A 14,499-nucleotide genomic window follows, 5' to 3' on the forward strand; every position below is an offset into this window, starting at 1 on the left:
TCTTATTCCTAAACCTTCTGGACTATTGATTTTATGTCCAATGCTGAAAACTTAACTAAAGCCAAGGGTCTGGCTTCTTGGGTCTCATTTTCTTGCTTGCAGCCAGGCATCATTGTCATCCTTGGTGACGAACTCTTCATCAGCACTTTCTTACACCAAGTGCTTCAAGTGTGCTACTTCCTCATTAGCCGTCACTTTGGTTGTTCCATCAGGTTTCCTTAATATACTGAGTGGTGTCACTCCTTTAGTATATAACTTGGCCTCTGCAAAGTCAGCACAAGCGATAAAGGGCTGAGGGTCTACGTTGATCTTTTTTGTCTCTCCATTGCATAAGGCCATCATTAATTTTTGATGTAGAGAGGAAAGCACACATTTGTTGGTGTGGATCCAATCCCTACCAAGTAAAGCGTTATACTTGGCATTACAATGTATAACAAAGAATATTGTCATGCAATCTCTGGTTCCCACACTCAAGTTGATGGGCAGGAGGCCCTGAGCCATCTACTTATCCCCAGCGAAGCTAGCAATGGTTATGCTAGTTGGGATTAATCTGGGCTTTCTTTTTCCCAATTTCTTCAAAGAGGACTTCAGAAGCAGGTTCAATGCTGCCCTATTATCCACTAACACCCTGTTCATTTGTATCCTATCGAAATACGCCTTGATATACAAGGGCTTAACGTGCAGTGTCATAGATGTTGTGGGGTACTCGAAGGGATATGAGAGATTAATACTCACCTCCTCACTTTTATCTTCAGTTTCCATTGGTGTGGCTACTTCAGACTCATCTTGAATCATGCTAACATGTGAGTCTTCACTAGAAACTGGAATAGGGTCATCTTCTTGATTTTCTTGGTTTTCATCTTCAGCTTGGAACTCTTGTGGCAATATATATACCATGTTTACAGACACTGGAGGAAATGAGCCAAACTGAACTGCTGGCTGCACTTGTTTCTTTTCCAAACTAACTTGTTCAGTCATTTCGGAAGCATCTTCTATGCTGCACTCTGGTACGTCAGTACTGTTGACTTCTTTCGAATCAACTTGTTTGTGATCTGCTCCTGTTGGCTTTTTGACCAAAAAGGTCTGTTCAACCATGAAGGCTTCAAACATTTCATCTTCAGCCATTTCTTTCCTTTGGCGTAGTTCAACTTCTCCTTCTGTATCACTGTCGTTTTCCATCAAGGCGTTTTCAAGACCTGCTATGCTGGATCTTTCCTTGGCTTTCAGTTTAGTATGAACCTTAGTCAACTGCTCTCTACTGACACTTCTTTTGTTCTGAGGAGCCAATTTTGGACTTTTTTTCTCCTCTGTCTGGCCTTTTGACTGGGCCAATAAAAAACTCTCACCACTTTCTTTCAGATCCTTTTGGTACATGGTGTACCTTCGTTGGATGTTTCTCCTTTGAGACCCAGAGATTACTGGAACCATATCTAGTTTATTTGTTTTTGGGTGCTTGAGTAATACCCAATTATTTAGAGCCACCAAGGGAGGTTTAATCATTTTGCCCTGGTCTCTAAAAACATTTCTCTTTGCAGGTATTTCCTTAGGCTTGTTCTGTATGACAAACTAGTCTGGCACCCTAGGTACCCATAAACTCACTAATTCAGTTGCTGAACTTGCTTTCCCAGTTTTTGAAACCACCTTCGAAGCTAACTTTTGAGGCCAATCACTGGCTTTGGCACCCTATCTTGAGCCTAGTTTAGGCCTTCTTTCAGGGTAATTACCTTGCATCTTGTACGAAGTTAGCTTTTGAGGACAATTACTGGCTCTGATTCCCTGACCTGAGCCCAATTCAGGCATTCTCTTAGGATAATTGCCTTCTATCTTGTAGTACTTAGGTGGTCTGAACTCATGTAGAGGTCTCTTACCCTTGGAATGCATTCTAGTGGCTGATGGTCCAGCTAAGAATGGCTGTTGTTTGGGACCAGTTGGATATGGCCTCTTGTTGCAAGTGTTGGTTGACTTTGGGCGTCTCTGCACATCCTTGTAATACTGTTTCCTATCATTTGGGAGCCCATTCAACCATTTGTAACTTAACTTGCATCTGGGACACGTCCTTTACATGACAACTGCCTCAAGAGAGTCATCATCCAGTGCCTCATCACTAGAGTCATCCTTTTGGTCTGCAAAGCTCAGTTCATTTGCTGGTGCACTTCTGGTATCCTTCTTGAAAGCAATCTAGCTGGCAACATGCATCTACACATTAACCTCCTCCAATTCCTTCAAGGATAGGTTTTGAAAATTTAGCATGCCAACATTGGCTGTAACTTCTTCAATCTTTGGGAATGGGTTAGTGTCAATCCCCATAGCTTTCTCTGCTTTGGCTGGGAACTTTAAACTCCTCTTTCAAATCTGTTTTTGGATCCTGTCTCGAAAAACAATACAGTTTTTAGTTGAATTAGACCAAGAATTGTGCTATTTACAGTACATTTTCCCTTTAAGTTCTTCTGGGGTAGGAATCTTAACTCCCTTTGGTAACTTTAGAAAATTTGCTACAAGCAAATGATTAAAAAAGTCATATGCTTTTGTTAAATCAAAAGAATACTTCCTATGAAGGTTTTTCTTTTTAAATTACTGGTCTATTGTGTTGTTTTTCTGAATTAACGCCTCACAGGTCATAGGTTCTTTCCCTACGATTTCTGCTGCATCAATTTCATAATTAGGATCCCTATAATAAGTCTTATATGATGCATTACTTCAATCCTACTCTTCCTCAAGTAACGATTCATATCTAGACATCTTAGACGTTAACTCCACTAAATCTCGAAACTCAGTTGAGTCGAACTTCTTTCGAAGCCTAAACTCTAAACCATTTTGAGCCAATCTCATAAATTTAGGCTCTGGTAGAATGACCCTACATTTGTTTCATGCTCTTTTGAATCTGGCAATAAATTGAGCAGCCTTCTCATTAGGACTTTGGCTCAACCTTGCCAAATTTGCCATGGAAACTTCAGGCTCTGTTTAGAAGAATTGGGCATGAAATGCCTTCTCCATTTGCTGCCAAGTTTGGATAGAACTAGGTGCAAGGTTAATATACCATACAAAGGCTGCCCCAGTTAAAGAATTTGGAAAAAGTCTTAACTTCATATAATCATTATTGGTAAATTCACCACATTGGCCTGCGAACCTGGCAATGTGTTCTACTGTTGACTGGTTTCCATTTCCACAAAAGAGAGCAAAGTCTGGTATTTTAAGCCCCCTTGGGTATTCATGCACCTTATCCACCCATTCTGGGTATGGCTTTCTATACACAGGAGTCTAAACCCCCCGAGCCATAGATCTACACATTTTTCTGACAATATCAGTAATTTGGTCCCTAGTAACCATATTCTGTGCTTGTTGGACTACTATTGGAAGAACAAACGCAGGGTTTGGTGGAATCCCATGTGCTTGAGGTCCTTTTGGTCTATAAGGAGGTATATTTAGGACTGACTGCCCTTGTGGTACTGGCTGCTGTTGAGGGTATGGTTGACCTCTCTGAGCCTGTCCTGCGAAAGGACCTGCGAAAGGTGCTGCAATAGGAGGAACATGCGATGTTTCTCTCCCAGCCGCTGGAAACCCTTCCAACCCCCTTGGTGTGAATTCGAACAGAGGGTTAGTGAACCCCCTTGTGCCAGGCATAGTTTCGAACATGGGATTCAAAATCATTCTTAAGCCATTTTCTTGTGTTGGCCCAGATCCACCAACTTGTATGGCTTCGCTATTAGATAATGAGATGTTTTGATTTACTAAAGGCCTCGAAGGAGGCTCATACCATGACTGAGGTACAGGTGATGGTCTTTCATAATTTTGATTACTAGCCTGACCATTAGTATGTCCATTAACTTACATAGGCTGTTTATCTCTAGCCAATCTTTGCTGCAGAACATTTGAATTTTCTTCCATATGCCTTGTGATAGTTGGTTGATGAGAATTCATTTGATCCATGAAGGATGTTTTCCATCTTTCTATTGTATACATTAACTGCTGTCCCATGGCATCTACCTCCCCACGGATTCATTGGCTGGGTAGATGAAACAGTGGATGGTCTAATTCCATGGCCACGTCCAATATTTTGAACATATAGTGCACGTTCCGTGGTGCTGGTCTGTTTGACCATAGGTTCTGATGAGATAGGTGCTTCCACAGGATGTGTTATCTCATTATCCTCTAGATCAGGTATTTCAACCTCTCCCTCCACACCTTCTTCCAGGCGTTCACTTTCTCCTTGTCTCCTACGTCTAGCCATTTTAGTGTCCCACCGGGCGTGCCAAAAATATATGTTGGCTTTTTAGCTTTTGAAGGTTAATGATGTAAATTTAAGTGTGCCAGTAAGGATCAATTAGTTCTTGCAGTATATTAATTGCCAACCAATTATCAGACGATTGTGTTATAGTTCTTTCAGCCTCAATGAAGAGGACTTTTACTGGTGGCTTGTTTAGGAGAAATTAGTAAATTACAACAAGTGAAGAACAATTTCAGAATCTGAATTTTATCAAGTAAATGAAAACTTACAATGATCTGACCCAACCTCGTAGAGGTTCACAACAACAAACTATTTGAAACTACTCTTAGGAAATGAAGTGCAGTACAGGAATTGAAGTGTAGAAATGTAAAACTGGAAAGAAATATGAAGTAAATAAACTGGTTTTTCGATCTGAGTCTGGGTCTTCATTCTGGAGTATTCCTTTCTATTTATACTTCTCAGTGGTAACCGTTGAAATGGACTTCCAACCGTCGAAAATGCCCTCCCATGATTGCTGAACATGCTCTCTCACAGTCAGTCCTGCTACACTACTCTTGCAGTTAGGTTTCCCTCATGATTTTGAATTTAAACTTTATGAGTAACCGTTAGGCCACATCATCTCGTATATCTCGATTGTTCCAGTGTTACGCTGATCCATTATTACCAATACGAATTGCCACGTGTCTGATTTTGGTTGACAACTTGTATTAACTACCCAAATTGCCCCATTTGTGCCACGTGTTGAATTGTGATTGACTTTTACAAATTATACAGCCAACACAATTATTTACATTTTTTTAGGATAAATTATATATATACTCCTTATGTATTGTTTTAAATCTGAATTATTTCTTGTAATTTAGAAAATATAAATATTCTATTATCATAATTTTTTATTTAACAAAATTAACAATTTTTTAGAGAAAGAAAGAGGATTTTATTAAGGGCACTTGGTCCATAAATCCAAAATTAAATTTTGTTTGGTCAAAACTCCACGCTCTAAAACACTTTATCCATAAAGATATGCGTAACTAAAATGACCAAAAACCCCATATATACGTTTGTTTCGCAGATTAGGTTGGATGGGATTATGAATGCGATGGGAGTGAATGAGGATATTAGTAATGTGGTGGTATTAATTTGGAGATAGGGGATAAAGTGTATATGTTTGTAGGTAATATTATGATATGGGATTAAAATAGAAAATTACATAAATACCCTCAAACTAACCAATGTTAGAATAATTACAATATATATATATATATATAAATGAATATGAGAGACAATTCACGTGGGGGTGTCTTTCCCCTTACATAAATGGCCTCAAACCTTCTACTTCTTCTTCTTCGTTTTTTTTTTTTTTTTTTCTTCATGTTGATAATGATCTGACAAAGGATTAAGAGGAGGGGTATTTATGTAATTTCATACCCTCTCCACCAATAATCCGTGGACTAATCCTTGAATCCTATACCTCCTACAGGTATGTTAATCCGATTGTTGTACAAGATTATTAATCCTTCTATACTATCAATCCGGTCCATTATTTGCGATCCAAACATGCTATTCATGGGTATAGCTCACTAATAGTCCAATCCTGCCCCATAGGTTATGCTTGATTCATAAGATTAATAGCGAAAGTATTAATAATCCCATCAAATTAGTGTGATATTCACTATCAAATTAGATTAGTAGGATAAATTATCCCATTGTCCATTGTTTGATTTGCATTGGATTAGTAGGTAAAAAAGTTTTTTTTATTTTATTTCCCACCTTAGGATATATAATCTTACCCCTAACCCATCACTAATAATCCTACAAATTTTTTGGGTTAATTATCTATTGGATTAATAATCCTAAAACAAAATTTCAAAACAAACACAGGATTATTGGACCTACGGATTAATAATCTCAGCCTTTGTTTGGGATGTGGGTTGGCTTTTTGGTTTTTTGACATTTTTGACTTGGGGCTAAAAAGCCTCGTTTGGGATGGGTTTTTTTTGGCTTTTTTGACTTTTGTGAGAGAAAAAATGAAATGATTATGGTTTGGATGTGATATTTTGTTTTATTGGCTTTTTAGTCTATTTTGCTTTTTTTGTGGCTAAAATAGCCAAAAAAGATTACCCTAAAAATAGCCTCTAATCCTGTCAATCAAATATGCCCATAGTGTACTAACAAACCGCACACTCCCCTCTTTCTTTTCTCTTATTCTCTGTTCTGCAGCTCAGCCATTTAGCCGTTGTCGTCACTGTCACTGTCGCCGTCGCTGTCGTTATCTCGTACCAAACCCTCTCTACTCTCTCTCTCTTTCACATATCATTTTCCTCTATCGATGGACCACCACCTCGTCGCCGCCCTCATCTGCTCGTTTCTCTTATATCTCGCCGTCGATGGACCTACCATTGCCGCTGCTACCGTTACCATCGCCGCCACCACCACATATCTATTCTCTTTCCAATCTCTTCTCTCGCCGCTGTAGATCTCTTCTCTCTTTGTCGTCGCCATTGCCATACTCAACCATCGATTGGATCCAAGAATATCTGCTCTCTCTCTCTCTCTCTCTTTTTCTCTCTCTTTTCCTTCCCTCTCTTGTGGTAGTTTCTCTTTTCTCTCTTTCCCACATTAATTTATAGGGTTTTATGTAAAAAAATTGTCTTGTTCTTTCTCTTTCTCTGTCTCTCTGTCTCTGTCTCTGTCTCTGTCTCTGTCTCTCTCTCTCTCTCTCTATATATATATATATATATATTGGATGTTGTGTTTGTTTAATCGGTGCAAATCCTATCCAAATCCAGATCCACCGTTGAACAGATTTGTTACTCTTTATTTGTTGAACATATCTTCATCTCTCTCTTGATCTGATTTTTTTTGGTTTCTATTTTTATTTTATGTAAGGTTAAATTTGTTATTGCTGTTGTTGTTGTTGTTGTTGTTGTTGTTGATGATGATGATTAGTGTAATACTCCTTCCGTTCCAAAATAATAGTCATTTTTGGAAAATCTAATTTTTTGGGTAGTATAATTATTGCAGTTTAAAAATATTAATTTTTTAAAATTACCCTTTGATAGTACATTTTTTTAGGAATATCAATTGTCATAATTGTACTTTTTGTGTTAATGAATTTAAAAAAAGGACAAAATAGAAAATTTATATTATTTTAGTTCTTGATTTTTGAAAAATGACTAATATTTTGGAACAACGCAAAATGGAACAAAGGGACTAATATTTTGGAATGGAGGGAGTTTTTTTTTTTTTTTTCCTTAAATTTTTGTTTTTTATTGTTCTTGTTGAGAAATATATTGCAATAGATTAAAAAAATGTGATGTACATGAATCTGTGGTACAATAGATAAAAAAATGATGATGTTGAGAAACATATTGCAACAGATAAAAAAAAAATATGTGGTGCAATAGATAAAAAAAAGATATGTTCAAATTTTGAACAAAACTTGAACATATAGTGGCATGGTGTATTTCAATAAGAATGTCACGCCCCAAAATTTGAACAATAAAATATTAAATTAGGACTAAACCCCAATCAACATTCCATCATCCAAATCCAATGGATGAAACAAAATCTAAATGCTCTCGTCTCCATAAAGTTTAAGTAAATTTCAATGCTAAAAAAAATACAAGGGACAAAAAAATAAAATAAATGCCAACCAAACTATCTGTTATAAATTCATAACTATCCAATATCTCAAACATTAAAGTAACAACAACTAGTTAAAACAACTTAAATAATGTAAGGTCAAAAAATAACTCACAATGTCAAATTGTCAAAATACTAAGGTCATAAAAAATAATAATAAATATATAAACTAATATCAATCCTTAAACTCTAAATTTTAGAAAACAAAAGAAGTCCAAACGATATATCCAACAACTATAGTCATTTCTCATCATCACCGTAGTCCCAACTAATACTGCAAAGGAAGCTCGACTGTGCTCAAATAGAATGCACCTGAGTTGCCAAGAGACAAAATGGGTCAGTATATAGGTATACTGGTATGAGTACAAGATTTAACACCCACGTGTCCACCAGACACAAACAAAAGTACGTTTAATTCTTGTTACGGAACAAGACAAGTAGTTCCACCTGCACTGAAGTGAAGGGGTAGTTTCCCGAAATATGGTGACATTTAGTTTCTTGCCCTCATACAACTAAATATAATTAAGTCGACTCGATAAATAACTGGGCTCAAGCTTGGCTCGACTTGTTAATATTTAATGAAATTTGAGCTCGGCTCGATAATTTTTTTAAATATTATTTGTATTATTTTAAATAAAAATATTTACATAAAAAATATTATATACATATATTTATATATTATATTATTTAATATATAAATAACATATTTATTATATAATTTAAATAAAAATAAACGAGTTAAACTTGATGAGCCAAACTTATTCGAACTCGAGTTTGGCTCGTTTATTAAACGAAAATAATATTCGAGCTTAAACTCGAGTCATTTACTAAACGAGCTAAGCCGAACCGCTATTTATAAACAACTCAATTCATTTAGAGCCCCACATATATCTCAGAACTTAGCTCAGCGCAACTTGTTTTTGGATTCTGTATCACTGATGGATATCTTTATTATAATTTGTGGTGTCCCTTTAGTCCAGGCTCGGCCCTGAGATTTCCGGGATCCAAAGTCGATAATCAACTAATAAATTTCTGGAACCCTTCACATTTTTTTTTTATTGAATAAAATTTTTTTTTGAAAGTAAAGGGCAAAAGATATGTGTCAAAATCACAAAAAAATATTTAGCATTATATTACAATAACTAATAAGTATCGCTTGATCTTTACTCTTTTTGTATTTTTAGAAGCAAATAAATCAATCATACCTGCATAATCTAATTTTTTTACAAAATCATTTTTAATGAATAACAATGCTAATTATTTTAAATGAGCCTTTCAATTTTTTAATGGATTAATTTATTTTAAGTTAATTTGGGTCTTTCTTAATTTTTTTTTAGACTTAAAATATACTTAATATATTAGATTAAATTATAATAAGAGAGACCCATTTTTTGGGTCTATTTTCAATAGATAACAATGTTAATTTTTTTGAATGATCTTTCAATTTTTTAATGGATCAATTTATTTTAAATTAATTTAAACTTTTTTTTAATTTTTTAAATTTAAAATATACCTAATATATTATACTAAGGCCAAGTTTGGGATACTTAAAAAAAGCTAAAAAGTCAAAAAGTTACTCAAAAAGTTAAAAAGTTAACACTATTCACCAAAAGTCAACAATTATGGCTGCACAACTCCCAATCCTAATTTTCCTCTAAAACCAATTTTTACAATTTTTTATTACACATTTTTTCATAAAAAGTCAAAAAGTTAACCCAAACATTCATATTTTTTCCCTCAACTTTTTAGTCCAAAAAGACAAAAAGTGCACTTATTTAGGACACCCCAAACAACCCTTAAATTATAATGAGAGTTTTTTTTTTTTTTTTTTTTGACGAGCCCTACCCATCAACTTGTGCCGTATGCGCCAGGGCCGTCCCTGCTTCAGTTTTCAAAGTCAATCAACCATGCCAAATCTTTCTTAATCTGTCGACACATGGTTCATTTCACTGACATTCCTTTTTTTGAGTTTTGGGGCGATTAAAGAACTTTTTTTTAAGTTTCACGCCAGTAACAAATCAAATATTAATTTTGTAATTGTTTTAATTTAAATTTTTAACTTTTAAAACGCTATCAATTACAGCTATTTGCTAGTTACAACTAGCAAAATAAACATAATTTACATAATTTAATTATTTTTTTCATTTATTATGATTGACAATCACCTTTAACTTTTATTGTTGTCCGTCACTACTTTTTTTTCCTTGATGCACTTTTATCACTATCTTTTTTTTTTTAATCTATCGCTACTCTCCTTCCCTAGCTACTGCCACCTTTCTTCTTCTTTTCTTATGGAGCCACCATCGTTGTCTAGTACCACCAACAAAAAGTAAGTTCTATTAATATACAGACAATAATTGTGATTATTGTGATTGCGCCACTTGAGATGATATTTTTAATTTGATATGAATAGATAGTATTACATATTAATTATATATATAATGCCCTCCTTTAATATTTTAATTCACATAACATATTGTCTATTTTTTATAAGTCATTCATTAATCATATGAATGAATAAATATTAAAATATACATTTTATCTGTAATTAGTCATATGTTCATCCGCCACATGTTTTAATTCTATTTACTTTAACCTTACTAGTATAATTATTTATAAATATTTAAATGTTGAGAGGTAAAATTATAATTTACCCTGTGAAAGGAATTAAGAGAAGAGTAATACTATCTTTGTCGTCTCTCCCCCCCCCCCCCCCCCTATCCACTTGTGGTGTCTCTTTAGTCAACCAATGACGACAAACATTTCAATTAACCTATTAAATAAATAAAAAAAAGAGTATTTTATTGTCCCTACCCCACCTCCTTTTCCTTCTATAAGAAGGCAAGTGTTTGTGTGTGTTCACAAGCTCAAGCAAGCACCCTGTGTGTGTGTGAAAGAGTGTTTACAAGTTCTCTCTCCTGCACCACTTTGACAATAGTGGTTTTTTCAAACCATGGCCAAGTATACTACTTTGGCAAGTCTTTTAATCCTTCTTCTGAACTTGGGGACTTTGCTAACTACACTTGCATGCCCTGACTGTCCATACCCAACGCCTCCTTCCATACCACCACCCAAATTGCCTCCCTTGCCACCCCAACATCCTTCTAAACCACCACCCAAACCTCCGGTTGTGAAACCGCCTTACGTCCCCAAACCACCCGTCGTTAAACCCCCATATGTGCCCAAACCACCCGTTGTTAAACCACCCTACGTGCCCAAACCTCCAATTGTGATGCCGCCGCCTTATGTCCCCAAACCACCCGTTCCTCCTGCTCCCCCGGTTGAAAAGCCATGTCCTCCTCCGCCGCCTCCTCCGGAGCCAAAAACGCCATGTCCACCACCAACCCCAATAGTGGTGCCATTCCCTCCTCCTCCTCCGGCACAACAAACGTGCCCAATCGACACTCTCAAACTAGGGGCGTGTGTGGACGTGTTAAGTGGCCAAGTTCACATTGGAATCGGAAGCAGCGCCAAGGACACTTGTTGTCCAGTGTTGCAAGGACTAGTGGACTCAGATGCAGCTGTATGTCTTTGCACAACCATTAAGGCAAAGCTTCTGAATATTAACATTATTATACCAATTGCTCTTCAAGTCCTTGTAGACTGTGGGAAGACACCTCCTTCTGGTTTCCAGTGTTCTGCTTAAGCTTGTTAAGGGACAGCTGCAAACCTTCCACACCCAATAAAATTCAGCACTCTGAACCCAGTTATGTATTTACTAGTCTTCTTATTTATTTATTTTTGATTTTGTTTTTTTTTTTTTGTTTCTGTGTTTGTAAGCTGTTGATCCTATACAATATCAACTGGATTTTGTATGGAACTGTTTGTTGTATGAAAAAATAGATCTGCTGTGCAGAGGATTGCTTGCAATAATAATAATAATCTGTGTGGGAGTTTGATTCCAAGACCTTTTTTCCTTTTTCTTTTTGTTTTTTATAGCAAAAAAAAACCCTTTTTATTGATGAAAATTTAAGCGAAGAGAACAAAAATTACATCAATAAAAATGAGGGCAAAGGGAAGGGACTGACAAATTGCATTAATGCTCCATACAATGAAAGAAAATAATGGTAAATTATATTTTGTCCATTTTATGTTTGGTTTTTTTTTTTCACTTTAACCCTTAAAATTTGTTTTTTTTTTCTTCCTCACTTTGACTCTTAATATTTCAAATTTTTTTCAGTTTACTCTTCAAACTAATTTCTATTAAAAATTAGATAAAAAATGATACATCGATAGTCAAGTAGTATAAAATATTTTATTATATGTAGTTCACAAGCCTGACATAAACTCAAACATCAATATGATAATAAATTTTTTTATATAAATTCAAACATTAACATAATAATAATTTTTTTTATTATATTATGTGATAATTATTGTGCCATTTTTCTGCCTAATTTTGGAAAAAACAAATGTAAAGGTAAAAGTGAAAATGTGACCAACGGGATAAAATCTTATTTATCCAAAAAACAATAATGGCAAATTGTAGCAACCCGCCCCAAAGCCTAGCAGAAAAGATTATGCCCCGTTTAGCAAGTTGAGTTTTAGCTTTTTTTTAGATTAAAATTTATAAAAAGATAAAATAGGTTAAAATAGTTAATAAGACAAAATGTCATATAAAATCTATAATTATTTCACTTTTTTTCTCACAAATATTACATCTAACTATAAAAAGATCTAACTATCTTCCCAAATATAAAAATTTTAGCTTACTAAAGTGAAAAATTAAAATAACCTACAAAAATAGCCAACTTTCAGAACGAGGCTTATAAGTAAATGAGGGGCTTCTCTCCAGTCCACACAGTGGACTAGAGCGTCCTGTTGGACTCGTGGATCTCATTATAGGTCTTCGTTTTGATAATCTAAACCGTTCAATGTGTAGAGTTTGTCGAGGACTTCATGCTTGCAAAACATCACTTTGATCGGATATCGGTAGCCCCTTGATCGAAACATATTTTTGTCAATGGTAAATATGATTTTAAAACTAAATTATTAACAAAAATGTGTTCCGATCAAGAGGCTACCAATATTCGATCAACGTGATTTTTTTGCAAACATGGAGTACTCGACGAGTTCTACACATTAAACGGTTCAGATTATTGAAATGAGAGTCGTGGTAGGTCTTACGAACCCAGCAACACACTCTAGTCTATTACGTGGACTGAAAAGAAATCTCTCTATGGACTCGGCCTTTTCCGCGCCTCGCCTTTTGGAAAAGGTTTGAAAAGAAAGCTTCACAGTTTGGACTCCCACGGATTTGAATCTAGTCTCACAAGTGTAATGTGAAATTGATAAATACCAAAGAGTCCAAATCTGACAAATCTTTTTGAAAAATCGATTTTAAATCAAATAATGTCAAAATTGGACTGCTTTACCAGATACAAAGTCGCCACCTAAATATTTTATTTTGGGAAAATTTAGGAAACCCTGACTCGTGCCGAAGGTGACGTGTCCATCATCACTAAAGTTGCCTCGGCTAGGAAACTTGGGTACAAGGGGGGAAGGCCATGAATTGAGCACCCCTGCTCACCCAATCAAAGATCGACCTCTACTAACCATGATATGTTCTTTTATAAAGATTATGTGTTCTTATTCCGGTTATTAAATTAGCTTTACTATGTGATGTATGCAAACAAGTATAGACTAGTCGTAAGACTTGGAACAATTCAACTCATGTTTGTTTTCGAAAATGGTTTGAATTTGCCACCCTCAAGTGGGCTTAAAGATGTGGTTTTTCCACTAAACATAGTGGGCTTAAAACATGATTTGCCACAACAAAGTGGGTTTAAAACTCATATTCATTGAATCGTTCCAATTCAAACAACAAGCCTTCATCCACAGGCATTCAAACAGTTTAGCAAGTAAACACATAGTCTCATGGCAAGCATGCTAATCATGGCAACATTCACACTCATATAAGTATGCTAAAGCATAAAACTCACCGAGTACTCCAAGCCAAAACAAAAATTAGTTAGAAAGATGCATGATCCTAACTATGCTAAGATGCTTAATGCAACACAAGCAATATGCAATTAATAGGCTCGACTACTAATATGGCATTTGCAACACTTTGAAAGCATGCTTTAAAACACGTATTCAAAGAAGTATTGAAATGACAATGTAGTTTGAATGATGCGCCGAGCGTCGGTGCATGCAAGACAAATGAATGGATGCAAACATGCAAGCATAAGGTATGTTAATTGAAAATGTCCCTAATCTAAGCATAAAACTCACCGAGTACTGCAAGCCAAAACAAAAACTAGTTAGAAAGATGCATGATCCTAACTATGCTAAGATGCTTAATGCAACACAAGCAATATGCAATTAATAGGCTCGGCTACTAATATGGCATTTGCAACACTTTGAAAGCATGCTTTAAAACACGTATTCAAAGAAGTATTGAAATGACAATGTAGTTTGAATGATGCGCCGAGCGTCGGTGCATGCAAGACAAATGAATGGATGCAAACATGCAAGCATAAGGTATGTTAATTGAAAATGTCCCTAATCTAACCATTGAAAGCGATTAAATAAAAGGGAGAAAGATGTGGGGTTGGAAGACATACACACACGCACGCACACTTATTACAACATTATGCCCTCGCGAAAGAGGGTCCGAATAAATAAGC

General features: G+C 35.6%; 1 protein-coding gene across 1 annotated transcript; it reads left to right on the forward strand.

Moving 5' to 3' along the window:
- The first annotated feature begins 10,727 nt into the window (after positions 1-10,727).
- LOC145804460 (uncharacterized) lies at positions 10,728-11,775 on the forward strand. The gene has a single exon (XM_082898384.1). The coding sequence runs from the start codon at positions 10,824-10,826 to the stop codon at positions 11,514-11,516; it is 693 nt and encodes a 230-aa protein (XP_082754510.1). The 5' UTR covers positions 10,728-10,823; the 3' UTR covers positions 11,517-11,775.
- Positions 11,776-14,499: the final 2,724 nt, after the last annotated feature.

Source organism: Camellia sinensis, chromosome 12 (assembly GCF_055761805.1).
Source record: "Camellia sinensis isolate YWXY chromosome 12, ASM5576180v1, whole genome shotgun sequence".
In the NCBI taxonomy this organism is placed as follows: Eukaryota; Viridiplantae; Streptophyta; class Magnoliopsida; order Ericales; family Theaceae; genus Camellia; species Camellia sinensis.